This window comes from Glycine soja, chromosome 12 (assembly GCF_004193775.1).
Source record: "Glycine soja cultivar W05 chromosome 12, ASM419377v2, whole genome shotgun sequence".
NCBI classification, from domain to species: domain Eukaryota; kingdom Viridiplantae; phylum Streptophyta; class Magnoliopsida; order Fabales; family Fabaceae; genus Glycine; species Glycine soja.
Window position 1 is genome coordinate 26,563,442 of NC_041013.1, and position 18,659 is coordinate 26,582,100.

General features: G+C 33.4%; 1 protein-coding gene and 1 long non-coding RNA gene across 3 annotated transcripts; one reads left to right on the forward strand and one right to left on the reverse strand.

The window, feature by feature from the left end:
* Window positions 1-2,713: 2,713 nt before the first annotated feature.
* On the reverse strand, window positions 2,714-9,397 carry LOC114379494. Of its 2 annotated transcripts, XM_028338170.1 has the most exons (7): window positions 9,288-9,397; window positions 7,472-7,543; window positions 6,504-7,382; window positions 5,885-5,989; window positions 4,325-4,484; window positions 3,892-4,157; window positions 2,714-2,925 (listed from the first exon to the last, which is right to left on the reverse strand). In XM_028338170.1, exons 3-7 carry the CDS (start codon window positions 6,540-6,542, stop codon window positions 2,890-2,892), a joined length of 606 nt encoding a protein of 201 aa, XP_028193971.1. In that variant the 5' UTR covers window positions 6,543-7,382; window positions 7,472-7,543; window positions 9,288-9,397; the 3' UTR covers window positions 2,714-2,889. The 2 variants fall into 2 exon arrangements, with proteins under 2 accessions (XP_028193971.1, XP_028193972.1); XM_028338171.1 differs by lacking the exon at window positions 7,472-7,543.
* Window positions 9,398-13,440: 4,043 nt separating this feature from the next.
* On the forward strand, window positions 13,441-14,633 carry LOC114379356. Its single transcript, XR_003659461.1, has 3 exons — window positions 13,441-13,544; window positions 13,763-13,873; window positions 14,501-14,633. It is a non-coding gene; the product is annotated as an uncharacterized LOC114379356 (long non-coding RNA).
* Window positions 14,634-18,659: the final 4,026 nt, after the last annotated feature.

Here is an 18,659-nt window from a genome sequence, read left to right on the forward strand (position 1 = left end):
AGAAGAAGGACAACCATTAGTGGTTAAAGAGAAGTGTAAGGAGGTATGTGTCTCCTCCAAGAGTTTAGCTAAGAAGGAAACTCATTTTACAATGAAGACAAACATTAAAGAAACTTTTCCTCTTAGACAACCTCCACATTTTCTCTTTTGTAAAAAGACACTTGCTAGCATTGCCACACACCTCTTGGGCTTGAGTTTATTCCTCAAGTAAAGAAGTTTTTGCATGAGGGCTTGGTTTGCAAGAGCTTAAATCCTTGTGCTTTGTTGGTGCCCAAAATAGGTATTATTAGGCACCAAGTCCCTAAAATAGGTGGTATGATGAATGTTTTGAATGGTGCAACCCTCTTTTGTAAAATCACTCGTGCACCCAACATCTTCATGGTGTGTGTACATAGGGACCCATTAGGTAGGTTTGTTCTTATTTTTAGTTTCAATACAAACATAGGTACTCATATGCGACACCTTATGTTTGTCATACTTTTTGGTAGGAATAGTCAATATGAAAACACAGAAAAATGTATGTTTTATTCCATTACTTTCCTTAACTTTTTAAATAGTGATCAAGGGCTTCCCATGGGCCCTAAGAGAATAAAGGTCATTCCTGAGTGGCCTACTCCACCAAGTATAAGGGAAATTTGGGGCTTCAATATCTTAACAAACTTTTACAGAAGGTTTGTCCCATATTTTTCTATACTTGTAGCACCACTCATTGAGTTGGTGAGGAACTATATTCTCTTATGGGAAGATGGCCAGGAAAGGGGTTTTCAGTCCTTACCGTACTCTAACAAATCCAACATCACTAATACATATGTTTTTATTCTTTTTACAGGTGTTGAGGAAAGAATTAATGAGTTTCAAGAACCTTGAGATTTGAGGTCAAATCCTTTTCAAGGGGGAGAGAATGATGCAATCCTACCCCCCAAGGGCATTGGATAGAAGACTCCAAGAAGATTGGGCCAAAGATGCAAGAGAAGGCCCTAGGGTTCTCATGAGCCTTTGGGTAGATTTCGGGTCCATGGGTTAAGTATGAGCCCACTTATCTTTGTACATATTAGATTAAGGTTTCATTAATTTTGGGTCTTGTATTTAGGGCTCCATAATGTAGGTAGGGTACCCTAGAAATATAGGATTTTTCAGCCCTTGTATTTTAGGGCACCTAGACTAGTTTTTGTATCAGGGGTAGTTTTGTAATTTCACATGCACTAAGTGAATATTTGATGTGTGTGGTTTGGAATAAATTTAATTGAATTGGTAGAAGCCCAATCCAATTAAATTTTAGATGGGGAGGTGAGCATTTGCTTACTACACCCCCTTGCCACATCATATAGTCACGCTTTGTGCATGTCCTTCATGCTTTTAATGCCTCATGACACCTAAGCACACTTAGTGGAGAATCTTGGAATTGATCTTGGATTAGTGGGCTGAACCATAACTAAAATTCACTAATTATAATTTGTGAAATTTTGGCTCCACAAATTCAAGTGAAATTTGAATTTCCCTCCAATTTTGTGTGACACTTAGGCTATAAATAGAGGTCATGTGTGTGCATTTTTTTCAACTTTGATCATTTGAATATTAGCTTCAGATTTCAGAGCTCTTTTAGAGCACAAAATGTCGTGCTCTTCTCTCCCTCTCCCTTCATTGATCTCCTTTCTCCAAGCTCTTATCCATGGCCTCCTGTGGTGGTGAGCTTCTTCTAGACTCATCTTCTCCTTGAAGTGGCGTCTCCTCTCTCTCTTCCTTCTCCATTCCGCTGCCATTTATCTTCCAAGAAGCAAAGAAATCCATTGATGAAGAAGATCCTAGGCCTACATGCTCCAATGGAGTTTACATCACAAATCAAGAGGTATTAAACTTTGTGGGGCACTTGCTCCAGCTGGAATGATTGCTGCATGGACCTCTAAATGCCTTCCTAATTATCAAAGAGAGAAGTATGTTGTAGTAACACTTGTTGATTGTTGTGCGCTTCTTGATCCAGTCCTTCCCAGTAACCATGCTGGTAAGCCATATTTTGTAGTCATTTTTGTTTGTTTTATTATGTTGCTGCTGCTACTTTGGCATCATGCCTAATTGGTTTACTTGATGCATGCTCTTCTTTTTTCAGGATGTGTCATTCGTGTAACAAAATTATATCATGGCATCAACCACAAGAAAATCAATTAGAAGAACTTGAGAGAGGGGGTAGGGGAGTAGCTTATTAGTATTGTTTCTTTATAGTTAACACTACTAAAAAAAAAGACCTTCTACATCGGTTCTAATGACCTTTCTACATCGGTTACGACTCGTGGTGGTAACACAGTGTCGTTGAATACCGACATCGGTTGGAGGACCGTCTTTGAAGGGCGACCTTTCTACATCGGTTGTGTAGCTCAACTGATGTAGAATATGAGCTTTCTACATCAGTTCTAAGATTGAAACCGATGTTGAATGGTAGGGTTTCTACATCGGTTATCAGTCAACCGATGTAGAATGGGTAATAATAGCAAGGTTTCTACATCGGTTATAAGTCAACCGATGTAGAATTTGAAGGGTTTCTACATCGTTCATTACTGAAATGGGTAGGAATGGCAAGGTTTCTACATCGGTTATAAGTCAACCGATGTAGAATTTGAAGGGTTTCTACATTGTTTATCACTCAACCGATGTAGAATAATGAATTTTTTTTATTATTTTTGCGAAATTTATAATTTCCCCTTCAAATATTGATCTGATGTTAAAGTGCATGATTGTGGTTTACTAAATGTAAAAATACACATATTTGAGCCACTAATAGAAAAGTCACAAACTACATGTAAGACTAATGTGAAAAATCAAGAACATCGAGAAACAGTTTTAAACTCAGCTTGGGTACAAGTTCACGTGAATCCTGTCCGTGGTCAGCACTCCAAATTATGAGCAATCACTAGCACCCAAAACCAGAAGAGCCTGAAATCCAAACATACCCCACACAAATGAACTGCCATACCAAAGTACAAAAGCAACTTCCAATTATAAAAGCAATATATAGAGATAATCAGTCATGCGAAAAACCGGCACATACATTTCACATATCAAACTAGCAATTGTAATTTCTCAATAAATTATCTTGATTGGGGGTGCCAGAGAATCGTAACTAAGTTCCTAAAAATTAATGCAAGTAAAATACAATAAAGTAGAATAAGTTCTTCAATGGGGAATCAAGACTTACCTCACCAGAAGCAGCCATGAATCTACCTACTCTCCTTACTAAGGATTCTACATGTCATCTCCACACATGCCCATACCACCTAAGAGTATCTTTAGCATAGGCAACTTATTAAACAACTAACACTGACCTTGCTCTAAGGCAAGTTTCTGCTATATTTTTTACCTTAGTTTTTTTCTCGATAAGTACTTTTTGATACCATGGTTACTGCCGAAGTAGAACAGTACAAGATAAATCAGAAAAACCTTCAATAATTCTAATTGGTTGCTCTAATTTTTCAAATATGGCATTAGGAAAATAGTAACCAATCAACACAACAGATTTTACAACATCAGAAATTCTAGAAGCTCTTCAATTCCTTGAACCCAACCCATTAAGGAACAGACCCTTAAACTTTTGCATCCATATCATCCTCAGAAACACACATGGACAAAATAGGAATGCAATAAGAGAACTTATGTAAAGTATTTTATAGATAAACTAATTTTAACTTAAGATAAAAGTTTAATTATATTTTACGCCTTTTTCCTGCACCTACAATTATTTATTGAGAAATTTATTTAAAGATACCCATAAATAAGAAGATCAGTACAAAGATTTGGTAGGAAAATTTAGAATTGTTCATGTGCATAATAATCTATTCATCCTTAAAAAAATACAGTCAACTTACCAATAACAATTCATCTAGCTATGATTAAAGTACCTACCTTTCCATAATTCTCAAAATTGGTTTTGAGTATATACTCAACATTAGTTGGCTCAGTGGTGTAAACCTCATATCTGAAAGGGTTGAGCAGCCTGTAAGCCCTGTGCTTGGCAGCAAGATCAGTCATATAATGGTGCAGCCTGTTGAAGTTCAACATCTGATTGAAGATGGTGTCAGCAACAGGGTGGTAGTTCTTTCTATTATGCCTTTTGTTCAGTTTTCTGAACAGAATTTGGACCACCAAAAGAGTCAAAGGTGCAGATAAAGCTGCAAAGAAATAAGGATGTGAAAGGAAAGCCATGGATGATGGCATGCTTTGGTTTGGTTCTTTGGTGAGCTAGGGAAGCTGTTGTGCTAATGCGACCTTTTATAGTACTTGGAAATAGGAATAGGATTTAATGAAGCAGATAGAGAACACAGGCTTAGTGACTTACCGGGAGTGGGAAATTCCAGCTTCACTGAAGTCATTCCAATCCTGGTCCACTTCAAACCAGCTGACATCAAGTTAATGGAATTTGAAGCAGAACCAGATGGCTCAATTTCCAATGGGGAAACCCTATTGCGCCTAGCAGCTTCTATGTCATCCCACCTTACCTGTAAAAATGATAAAGAACATATGGCTGTAATCAATTATATCATAGTACTATAGAAATGACATCTCAAAATAAATCATAATCAACAATAGGGTAGTGACATATAGGAACTTCCGTGTCCATTATGAATGAATACAATCAAATCTTTTGTAGTTTAACAAATTGACATACAAAACAAAGGTGTGCATGAAACTTCGACAGAATTAACAATATTAAAAACGATGATTTTGGCTGAAACAATTCCTATCAAACTTGTATTCCATCACTAAGCACGGAGCACAACTTAATCTATAAGTTCACATTATAGCCAAATTACACGATAATTAAAAAACATTGGGGGGGAAATTAAAAAATATGAGGGTGATTGTGAGTGAAGAATAAATGGATAAAAAATAAATCACGATTGAACAATGAGGTGGCCATTAAAGCATTATCTTTTCTAACAACAAGAATCTCATAATTATTCAATAAAAAAATCTTATAAGGAAATCTGATATATATATATATATATATATATATATATATATATATATATATATATATATATATATATATATATATATATATATATATATATATATATATCAAGCTAGCATCAATGTATATAAATTTCTCTAACGTTTATTTTCTGTACGTGCAAAGGTCTCCAAATCCCATGTATTCTTTATTTTCAATCTTTTGAATCATGTGTGTAATACCTACTCCCCCTGTAAGTTGGAAAAAAATAAAATAAAAAATAAGCCATCCAAATGATGATACTTACCTAATAAAACTGCACTAACACTAAGTGTGAGTAACAATATATTTTGATAACCTTTTTTTACAAATCCAATCAATTTTTTCAAATATATTTTCACTAGCTAACCTTTTTTTTGTGAGTAACAATATATTTTGAGTAACAATATATTTTTACAAATCCAATCAATTTTTCACTAGCTAACCTTTTTTTGTGAGTAACAATATATTTTGATAACTAGTCATTAATATCATATTTTTTACAAGCTATTTTAGTATTTATATTTAATAAAATATGACATGTTGGTAAACACTAGCCAACCCCAACATTTACCATGGGTACTACAAGTAAGTAATAACCTGGGAAAAATAAAAAATATCAAAGAGAATGTCCACAAAGCGGTGCTCCAAAAGATGATACTTACCTAATAAAACTGCACTAACACTAAGTGTGAGCATAAGGATGAAAATGATCACAGATAAATACAAGAATAATTACCTGAGAAAATTAATTAATCGAGATATAAAGTTACCTGCGAAAATTAAAAACTGTCTAAAATAAAACTGAAATATAAAAACTATCACTCCAAATTGCAACATCTTTTGCATTTCAAGATTATCTCATTGATCTGAATTGAAGTGCATCATAATACTTTTCTAGTTTACCATGTGATCTCTGGGATTTGGACGCCTCTGGAAATCCAACTCATCAAACTCAAAGACAGGCAGCAACTCTACTGCATTGATACCAAGCTCTAGAAGGTGTGGAATCTAATAGGCAAGCAACAAAATAAGTTTATATAAAGTCAAGTCTCTAATCAAGTCTCTCACTTTATCCCTTTCAAATAGAAACATCGATGTCTAGTTATTAGAAACTAAGTGGAATTCATATTATAGTTTTGTGAAAAAAAGTAACTGTTAAGAGATAAATAAAATAACAGATCGACACATAATTGCTGAAATCAGAAAATGGAACACAATCCAGATCATGATTTGATTTCATACCAAACTTACTAGCTCTCTAAATTACAACTTTGCATAACATGGTGTTCCCGGTAGTAATTTAGCCTGATAGACTAGGAGTGAGTGATAATGTGTAGCAATTGTATTTTTTTTTTCTTTTGACAGAGTAGCATCTGGTTTTGTATGTATACAAGAAAGGAAAAAAGAATGAAAAAGCTTTTATTAATGTACACATGACTTAGTGTTTCTTCAACTATATATATTGCCTTTCAAAATTGTTTGTAATTTACATTCAAGAAAAAGGTAAATGAAGGGATCTTACCTTACCCTTTCGATCGACTTCTACCGGGTACTTGGGCATCACTTGAGCTGATGCCCTGTCATCTCTGTTACATCATTTGATGCAAATTGATTCCACCCCGCTCAAGTGCTCAGGATCTAGAATCTTCCTTTCAAGATGCTCATCACTATCTGAAAGAGAAATCAACTTAGAAACACCGATCAGGAATGACAGACAATAGTATTTTTCAAGCAAGTGAACAAAGTATATCACCCTTGGTACAAGATAAGCTGATAAGGTTAAATATTGAAATGAATATATTATATATCAGTTGCCAGTGCATATCTTTCAATGCAAGGAAAAAGTAAGCACTTATGAGAAAAACAAATTAAACAGAAATGATCAGTATTAAAGTATATGATGGGGTAGTTCAACATGGCACAATTTCATGTTGGCATTCATATTAATGTAAACATCTTTCGGTAGCTTTGAAGACAATCAAGGAGATGGGAGGCTAAGACGTATCTCCACATGACTTATTGCCTCAACTGATTTCATGCCAGTGTACCACTACTCACAAGAAATGAGAATAGAAACAAAGGAAGGATTGTCTAGATATTTTAGATTATCAAATATTTGGTAACAAAGCCTATATAGTAGAAAGAATTAAGTAAGTGACAATCAAACCTGGGCCCAAATTATATAAATGATGAGTCAGAACATTGATTATGCCTGAACCCGAAACCTGAAGAAGCCTTTCATACCAATATTTTTCATAAAATCCCCCAGGTGCGACAAGTGAAGGCTTGAACTTGGAGCTCTCGTATAACGTGCTTAGAATTTGTTTAAGCTTTATCAAGTCTTTCCCATATTGTGCAACACCAACACTTGCACCAATGCCCTTACCACTCAACTCATTACCTACAGCACCGGATGCAAGAATAAAGTTAAATCAAACAAAAATGAGCATAACAAAACTTAAGAAATGTAAAAAATTCCAAGAAATTCACCCGGTAAAGAACACTTCAAGAAGGGTTAATTCTTTGGATAAAAGAAAAGTTACTTGTGGCCTTGTAGTATAACTGCAGTAAAGGATAAAAGAAAATTTACTAACAGATTTTCTAAAGCTACATTATTGCAAAACCTGTTAAATTAGCACTACCTAATGATTAGTCATGGTTAAATTGTTAAGTAGAAACCAGAAATTAAAAAGACTAAAAAGGGAATATTATGATAGTCTAATTTTCCCGAAATGGAAAATAATAATACTCATAACTATTTAAAAAAAATAAAATGAAATGAATATTATGATCCCTCATATTGATAATTTCAAAACATAAGTTAGCACTAGTTAGTTGATGGTAACAGTGAAGAGCAACATTTGTGTCATGTTTTTAAAACCATTCTGTAATATGTTGCTGTCATGTTTTTTTAAAATATTAATATGTTGCAACCTATAATTTTAAACAAAGGTTTCAACGTGTCATATAATACAAATGTTTATAATTTTACATAAACATATATTACAGATGTCAACCTATAATTTTACATATACTAGAAGCCAATGAGATTACCAGAATAAATAATCTTTCATCATATAATTTAATCTAATCTATCTATTTAATAATAATAAATTTGTAAATCCATTCAGAGATTCCTAAATATTAGATCCTATTACATACCAGATTTATTTTCTATACAATTTTTCATTAATAGAACAATAAATAAATAAAAAATCAATCAACATTAATAACACGAGAAAATTATCAATAAGCATTAATAAGAAATTTTTACAAATCAATCCATTATCAATAATTAATTTGGCAATTACACAATCACTGTTTACTTATTTTGATTTTGTTCACCATTTAATTGTGTAATTGCCAAGTTACCATTTATGTATTGTAATAACACAGTTAAGCAAACACAATTTACATACTAAGCATTAGGCATGGTCGTCCATCATTCTATATAAAAAGTTACACATACGAACTCCAAACTTTAAGAGTTACTCTTAAAGTATCACATGGATTTTATATGTGTGAAATGATTCACAAATTTATTATTATTAGATAGATTGGATTTAATTAGATTAGATATCCAAGAACCTTCATATATAATTTTAAAATACGAAAATAAAACAAGAAAATGCTAGTGCTTAGTTTTGCTCACGACTAGTGCTTAGTTTTCCTCAAGAAAATACGAAAATATGTAAGATTTTAGTATATATATATGATAGACTTCAAATTCAATCATGGACCGCTAGTGCTTAGTTTTGCTCACGACTAACTACCTCTCTCTCTCTCTCTGTCACTAAGCGTGTACAGGCTATAGTACTATATAAGGTAGCAATTTGAGAACATGCCTTAAACTCTTTCAAACATTCTATAGACTATGACACCAAAAAAAAAAAAAAACATTCTGTAATATGTTGCTGTCATGTTTTTTTTAAAATATTAATATTAATCAGAAGAGTTCTGTAATATAAAACATGAGCTGCACTAGCGTGAGTTCTGTATTACTTTTTATTGATCCATCACTTACATGCATAAATGGTCTAATTCATTTCTTTTTATTTCTTTTCTTTCCACAAAAAAAGAGTTTTTTGAGATTTTGGACAACCATTTTCCTCTCTAAGATGAAGATAGATTCTCTCTAAGATGAAGATAGATACCAGAAATTAATCCCGGAAGACAGAGATTTTAGTGAATGCAGTAGTAACCATGAAATCGAATACAACAACATAACTTTGGGAAATTATCTAACTATGAAAATGAATGAAGCAGTAAAATGAATCACGCCAAGAAGCAGATAAACTAGTTGTACCTTTATACTTTGGTTTCCGAGGAGTACTCTTCAGTAGTTCACACACACACACTAAATGAGTAGTATTTGTTTCTCTGTTGCACCTGCACCAAAATCTGCTTGTAAGTAACCCATGGTTTTTGCAACTATATATAAAACTACTATAAAGCACAAACCTTTAACTCTTTATCTTCAAGTGCTGACCCACCAACTTTTCACACTCTTTCATTTATTTCTATGAAACAAGGTTGCATTGCATAGCCATTTTTTTTATAAAGGGACTTTGAATGATAGGTGTAACATCCCAATTTTCGTAAACTAGATTAAAAAGAATTTTTATTTATAAATAAATAGAATTTTAAAAATAATGATGAGATTTTATAAATAAATAAATAAGGAGATATAATTATTAATTAAAATAATGATTTGAGAGAAAATAGAAAGGGTATTTTATTTATTTGTTTGCTAGAGAATAAAATAAAGTTTGTTTTTATAAAATAATAAATAAATAAATAGAGTAAATAATAGGTCGAAAATGCCCTTAGCTATAAATAGCAACATGATAGGTCAGTTTTGAGACTGACTCCTCAGCCTCCTCTGTCTCACAATTTCGTTTTTTCTCTTTTCTCTCAAAACCCTCTCTTTTCCCGCAGGCCACCAAACCTGTCTCAGTAAAACGACGATCTCGGACTTATTCACCGTTGGATCGTCGTGAAATATGAGCACCACGTTCACAACACAATTCCGAGCATTTTCACCATTGGGAATTTCGATATTATGTCTGAACTGAGAGAAACACCCTTCGCATTGTAGCCTTTTTCTTTCCCGCAGAAACCCAGAGATGTCTTGGTAAAACAACGATCCCGGTTTCGTTAACCGTTGGATTATTATGAAATTTGGATATGTTGTTCGAAATTCAATTTCCTACGCTTGGACCGTTGGGATTTTCGAGATGACGTTCGTGGACAGAGAAAAAGGAATCACATGAAGATAGTTCAAATGGAGGCTTCAATCCCTTTTACGTTTCTCTGACGTTTGGGAACTCTATCGGAGCAGTCGGAGGAGAAACTGGAGGAATCTTAGGGAACTGCTCGAGATGTTGTTATCGCTGTCGGAAGACACGTGAGTCCGCTTAGAGGTAAGGGATGAGTTATTCACAATTGGGGATTAGTGAGAACATGTGTAGGGATCCTTAGAGGATTAAATTGGGGTTTTATTTTGGGATGTTTGTTAAATTACAATTTTTCCTTTATGATTATAAATAAAATATTGATGTCCTAATGAAGATTGCTTGATAAATTGTGCTCTTGATATTTGTATGTTTTGACCTATGATTTTGATATAATTGTGTAATATTATTTGAGGGGTTTTAGTCCTCATGTTGTGATGGTCTTTTATATAAATTGTTATACTGAGGATATGAAATGATGATTCAAATTGTGAGTATGTGATGAATTGTAGAATAACATGTTGCTTTGAGATTATAATATTGTTATTGAGATTGAGTATAAGTGTAAAGTTGAACATGTGTTAATTTGTGAGATACGTGTAAACATGTGATGGTGGATTGTCACACTATGAGAAGTGAAATTGTGAATGAGTTCTAGTTGTGGATAAGTGTGTAGTTAACACTAGATGTGAAATTACTTGTGTTGTAAGCTATGAATTGTACAATAACCCGACCAGTGTTATCCTGAGAAAAGCGTTGATGCGCAGTGTTAAAGAGAAAATGTAGGTTTCCTATTTAGGAACCAGTGTTAAATCGTAGCGCAATTGTGTTGAACGTGTTTAAAACACGAGTGTAAGGTCGTGGGTATTGTATAATTCATGAGCAGTGTCTGCATGCAAAAAATTATTTTAGGGGTTGGACCTGAATCAGGAGGGAGAGGCCCTGACGGACTCTTCGGAGTGTATGCCTTGGGGGTCACCGGGTTTGAGTGCTCCTTTAAGCCTATGCTGATCTCATATGGTTGGAGCATTCTCGCAAAACATCGTGACCCTGACTGGTTTCCCTATGATCTTACTTAGTGAGAGTGACCTGACAAACTCATTGTGTGGTGTGTCTTGTTATGTACTCCTAAGCGCCCCAGGATGGTTTTTCACTGACATGGTACCACATTGCATATAGGATTGAGTCTTAGCATAACTGTCGCATACGCTTGCCAATTGTTTATTATGAAATTGATGTGTTATTATGTCTTGATCGGAGTGTGTGATTCCTGTGTATATTGATTGATGATTGAAAGGTGTGATTGATGGATGAAAAGTGTGATTGATGAATGACAAAGTGATGAAATAATGTGAGATATGCTAAGTAAATTGTATTTGGCTACTATATGTTGTGTTGTTTCTCTCTAGTAGTTAGAAATGTGATAACTCACTCCCGATTTGTTGTTTGTGTTTGAATCCTGTGATGATCTTGAACTTTGTGTTCGGGGGAGTAGATGAATAGGTGGATGACTATGAAGAACCTCATGCTAGAGGACACAGGAACACCACGCTTTGATAGGATGTGACATTAGGATATAGGTTCTATATTAATTGTATGAGACTTAGATGACCTTCTTTGAGCCGAGATGACTTTATTATTTATTTGGACAAGTTTGAATATGATGTAGAAGAAAGTGAATGTGAGCCTTTTACCTATTTGAAAGGCTTGTATTTTAAAATGTTTTAAAAAAATACTTTTAGTTAATATTTGAATTTTTATTCCTTTATTAATATATATGCGAGGGGTAGAGGGTGTCACAATAGGTGTGGACCACCTTCCTTTCAAGGAAACTAAATCTGCAACATTAAGTAAAGTACAGGGGTTTGCTAAAGTATAAAAACAAATACTGCAAATAACCTGCAATTGTTATAAAAACATCAATGGGGTCTTTCACTCCTGCCGGGGCCAATACTTGCAATTGTTTTAAATCAAGTATGCAAATAAGCACTACTAAATTTACAATCGCAATCTCTGAAATTTTCTTTAACAAACCAATATATTGTTGCATGCGATCGTTATTACCAAGAACATACAATTAGAACACCGTATGTATGACTGGAAATGGAAAATTTAGGAATGGATTTCTTTTTTTACAATTTTTTTTATAAATTTAATGCTGAATTTTCCACTCATTTTTAAAGGGACATATAAATAGATGGTTAATATATTTTTGCGCGAAAAGCAGAATGTCATTGTCATCACTGACCTTGTTCTTGAATTGCATGCCCGCTTGCTGGTTTGAAACATCGTTGCATAACTTTGAGGTGAATATATCAGCAGCAAAAACCTGAAACATTTTAGGCTTCAATTTTAATTTTTCAAATTCAATGATCAGGAAAGACTTTCTCCAGAAACAAATGAGCAGCCGAGATCCATGAAACGCGGTGGTTCTGGCGGCGCTCCAAAACCCCCTTACAGTGGCTCCTCTGCGGGGGACAGCTGAGGCTGCGGGAGCTTGGAGAGGAAGAGGAGCAGGAGGGGGAAGAGGATTTGGAGCACGAGGGAGAACAGGACCGAGTAAAGGAGCGCGAGCGACATGAGGAACGGGAGTCGGAGGGGGAAGAGGAACCAGAGGAGGAGCCGGAATCGGAGGGGGAGCCACAGAGAGAAAGGAACGAAAGAAACCCTCCTGAAACCTAAGGAGTGAAAATGAAAAGCCGTTCAACGTTAGAAAATGAAAAAATAAAAAAAATCAAAATATGATGAATTTAAAGACGGGTGCTAACTAAAACCGCAGTAATCATGTTACAAACAAAGACGGTTTTTATAAAACCGCTTTTGAAACATTCAAAACAAAGGCGGTTTTATAAAACCGCAGTTAATTCCTTTAAAAAGTTGGTTTAAAATAACGAAAATGCCACTGCATGCTTTACTACAACGGTCTCCAATAATCGATGTAGATTTAACGATGTTGAATGACCAATTTGTAGTAGTGTAACAAACTTCTATAAAATTGATTAAATTTATATAAAATTATGCTAATTTTTGTTTGTTTGTCCAGCTTAATCTTGCAATTTATACTAAGGATAAGGAATCTGAGTTCTCAATGTTAGTTGATCGTGCAACTGGTGGAGCCAGCATCAAAGATGGTGAGGTGGAATTGATGCTTCACAGGCATTCAAGCTTTCTTTTATTAATGCTAATTCAATATTATTTTATTGCAAACAAAGTATTAACACAATGTTTACTACTCAAGGCGTATTCTCCATGATGATAGTCGAGGAGTTGGGGAACCACTTGAACAAGTTTGCGTGATCAACAATAATAATACATGCGAAGGACTAACAGTATGACAATGTCATCAATTAAATTATACTTCTTTGTATCCTCTTTACTATTGACTGAGTGACAAATTTAGTTTGTTTCCATGAAAGATGTGGATTGAAACAATTCCATTTTACTAGCTTGGTAGAAAAACTAGAATGTAGAAAATGATTATGTTTTCTTTTCTTCTATCTATATTTGAATATCCATCTCTATTTTTTTTTCTTCTATGTAATATTAGGTCAGAGGAAATTATTATATCAGCATCCACAAGCTTGGAGTTGGTTCACGCTGGCGTCGTACAACTGGTCAGGAAATTTATTTTCCATTCTTAGTGGCTTTTACACATGAGGTATGACTCAACTGCATGTACTTACACTAGCTATGTCTGCTAAATTCGACTCCAAATTCCAACAAACTCCATGCAGAATACGCAACTCTTTTATTGAATGATAATATTAGGATTATTAATAATTTAAACATAATATTGCTCTCTTTTTTATCAATAGTTTTAAAACTATTACAAACGAATGAACACAAATATTTGAATTAATAAATTAATATTTACTACTATATTTTAAATTAATGTATTGGGCAATGATATTTGAATGATGTTAGGGCATGTTTGATAGGAGATCAAAATTTTATTTTTAAAAAATTATAGGTTGAAAAATTTAATTTCTCATGTTTGATATGTATTTTAAAAAAAATAACATTCATAATAAAAGAGGTTTCTTAGAAATATTTTTTTAATTAATTTTTTATGAAATTTTTTATTGACCTGTGTAGTAGTTAAACAGAATCACCCTTTAGGAGGCATTTGTTTCAACGTATATCTTTACAAGAATACTATGACAATGAGTGTTATTTCTTTGTAAATTCAAAACATGTTTGGTTATGATTTAATCTTTTTGGTAATATTTTCCAAAATTATAATGTTTCAACGTTGCTATTGATGCCTTTTCTATGTTTCATGCAGCATCTATGCTTAACTGGACTTTGATATCTTTGCTTGATTTGATGGCATTTCTTTTCATTCAGTACACTGCTTGCAGAAAGGGTGAGAAGCTTGCTCTTATCCCTGTTTAACTCGCGTTGTTGCATAATGGGCTGAGGCACTTTTGATGTTTCCTTTTACCATTTTGGGTTTTGTAATAAAGCCTTTACAATTGGAAGGTGACCATTTTGTTCTGTTTGATGTGTTTCATAATAGCTTTAATTTAGTTTTTTATTCAGTCTTTTAAATAACAATTTTAAATTATATATCATTCTTAAAAACAAGACAATTCTTTAATGTATTATTCTTCACATAATTATATGTTTTTTTCATTTTACGAGACACGTCTTTTAACTTGTTACATTAAATCAGATTAATACTTATTTATTAATTAAATATTCAATCAAATCATATATTTACTTATTTTTTTAATTAAATTAAACTGAACCAGAAATTTTCAATTTTTTATTTGAACAATTAGACTAATTATGATAATAATTAAAGTTTTATTTTAAAAAAATATTCTTTTATATTTAAAATTATATTTTTTATACTTAAAATTAATAAATAGATATCAATTAAATTTATCTTTAACATTAAAATTTTATACTATCGGCTAAAGCATGTGTGGAGATGACATGTAGAAGCCTTAGTAAGGAGAGTAGGTAGAGGCAGAGGCAGATTGAGGAAACTGTAGGCTAAAGCATTAAGGGAAATCGAGAAAAACAACAGTCAAAACCATTAAACTGAGAAAAGAATTACATTGGAAGTTTTATACTTATGCTAGGATTCTAATACCAATTTATCTTCATATTTTTGCCATGGTAACTTGATCCATCTTGCTTTTGAAGGTAGATTAGTTGTTGCTTTGGTTGTCACAGTGTCACATAAGCCATATTTTTAATATGGTAAAATATGGAGGTTACTAAAAAAAAAAAGAGCTTAAACAGATATTTCTGAAAATAATAAATAATACAAAGCTGGCCAGCAAGGGCACAAAATGCAACTTCTAACAGTATGTTGGAAATCCAAGTGAGTTAATATATGTTCTGAAAGATACTATACTATCATATTGCCTTCTTTAATCTACTTGGTTAGGATGTTAACTTGCTCCAATAATTGTACAGGACCTTTTAATGAAATCAACATTGGATTCAATTTTCCAAGTTGCATTTGGAACTGAACTTGACAGCATGTGTGGATCAAGTCAAGAAGAAGGGAAGATTTTCGCAGATGCTTTTGATACTTCCAGTGTCTAAAGGTCAGGTATATCTGTCTTGTTTCTCATTGGGCTCCATCTCTTTTATTTTAAATCCAGTCCACTTTGTCTTGTATTTCATTTGCTGAGGTGGAATGAATAAAGATATCACTCCTTGCATTGGCTTCAGACCCAATGTCTTTGTCACTGAGGCCTCTAGACAAATTGGCATGGTCATCATAAACTACTCCTTACAGTAGGGCAAGTTGTGTTCACTGCTGATGATGCTGAAGAATGGCAAGCACAACGAAAGAGTGTCATCTTGGTATTCCATTTTTTGCTTTATAATCAGTTTTCTATGCTGAAGATTGGAGTTTAAATTATAATTCTCTCTTTTTTTAATATGAAAAATATGAAATCTTACTTAAAAATTATTAATATAAAATATATATGTTAAAATTTATTTATGTCTCTCGGCAAAAGGAAATAAAAATCTAGTGTTGCTTAATAGGTTGAAGATGGAAATATTTCTTATATTTTATATGATCTGGCTCAGAATCTAGAGATAGAAATGGAAATCTTTATTGAAAGGTGGAAATCGCTACGAGTTTGAGAATTCAGACCCTCCCCTTTCACCAACTTACTTCCCCAAAATGTGTCCTCTCTCTTCCGCTCTTGGTATTCCAGCATATTACTTATGGAAATTCAGGCAGCTCTTCCAGTAGCCTTAAAGGTGATTCTGAGAGAGACTTCTTCGTTGAATTAAAAAAATTCATAGATTAATGGTGAGTTAAAAAAATTCCACTATTTTAGTTTTCTGAACTGTATTATGTTATAGTATTTCAAAAGTCCATTGAGTTTAAATTGAATCTTGGATTCACTTTTTGAATGGGAATGAAGGAGAAACAAATGAGGTGATCAAAAAGGTTGATCGGGGTTGGCTGGTCCCGGGCCTAGGGGTGATAACCCAGGGCCCACAACTTTAAGGGGCCAAAAAAATTATATAAATTTTTGGTTAATTTTTTTATTATTAATTTATGCTATTTTTATAAATACATTGAAATAATTGTAAACAATCACTAGTTATATATTTAAAGAGATTAATTAAAATAAAAAGGTCAAAATTAATAAATTGAAATATAAAATAATATGAAAAGTAATATGTTAAAAATAAATTATAAGTGTCTAATTAAATTAAATTTTTTAAAAAATAGAGACACCTATTTGAACAATAGAGACACCTATTTAAACACCCCCAAAAGTACGGATTTAGAAATTTGATTAGCCATAGTTTTACCACAGACACCTGTTTGAAGATAGTCACATATAGTGTATTCGTATATGTCTGCTTCCCTGAAGAATTATTTTGAATTTTGTTTCGTTTTCACTATAAATGGTGGTATTGAATCCCCCCCCCCCCCCATTATGCAATTTACATAAGATTTTGAATCAAGATGTGTTCTGGTCTTTGTTGCCACTAGACATTCATTATTCATATAAGTCATTATTTGTTCATGAGTTGAGGAGGGTATGGATAATATATTTGAGGAATGCTTATCTTAATTGCTTGAAACTAGAGGACAGATACAAAATCACCCTCTAGTTTTTTATTGTATTATATTTTTTTTGTTTGTTTTGAATTTGAATTTTGATGCAACAGGTTTGGTATGTTCCTATCTTTTGTAAATTTGAAGACTTTTTCTGCTAACGCAATTGTCGCAACCTACCCTTCGGCGGGAGGGCGACGCGGAGCTCACGGGTGTGTCTTCCAAGAAAGGAATACGCGTGGAGTCGCCACCAATGTTTATTTTGAGGAAAACGTCGAAAAAACCGGAAAAGACGTGGTCTACGAACTTTAGGTGAAAGGTTCGGGAGTTGTATTTACGCACGAGGAAGGTATTAGCACCCCACGCGTCTATCACAAAGGACAACAGCCTTTAATCAAGTGTGCAAATATGACTTCTGTTTGTGTTATCTTCCCTTTTTTACGTTCTTATGTCTTTTTATACCTTTTTACATTTTTTATCTTTTTGTGGTCGACAAGGGTGTTTCCCTTGCTCCTACATATTCCTTAATTGTGATAAGGAAATCAGACCTACGTAGTTCTTTGAGAACTAAACGTTGGTTAAATTGTTTTTGTCCTTTTTTTTGCAAGATATATTTTTATTTGAATGAAAGGTCATTTAAGGTGTTGGACCATTAAACGCTCTTTCGATTCTTTTGAAAGGAGAGAAAACATTAAGGCATTGGACCATTAATGATCCCTTGGTTTTTTGCAAGAGGTAACAAAGCTACGTGTTGATTTTAGGCTTTTAGAAATCCACGTTTAACCAATAAAAGCGGAAAAGACCATTTCAAGGCACTGGACCTTAAAAATGGCTTTTTAGGTGATGACCAAAGTTTGTCATTTAGTCATTTCGATTAAGAAAGAAAAAATCCCAAAGAAAAACGTCCGATTTATTTTTTTGATTATTTTACTAAAAGATATTTTTTTGATTATTATATTATTATTTTGTCTCTTTTTTGGTTTTAAACGTGGTTACGACATGATCGAACGGTCGGATTTCATTTTAACAGAAATTAAAAGATGTTACAATTCAAATGATCAGTGGAAATTTATTTTATTTTTTGATTAGGCAAGAAAATGACTTAAATAAATGACTAAAGCACGTCAAAAGGGGGTATGGAAAGTAAATGAAATAAAAATAAAAGCACCCGAAACAAGTGGGGACCACCAAGGGTACATAGAATGAATTGAAAAGTTCAATTTCGGGAACTTACCGGTTGAAGATCGAAGAACGACGAATAACGAACGAAGAACGATGAAGAACGGTGGAAAACCTTCGCGAAATCGCCCACAGAAACGTCTCAGAAGCGTTATGGAAGCGCCTCGGCTTGGATTTTCTTCACGGAAACAATTTTTTTCACTAATTTTAAGTGATT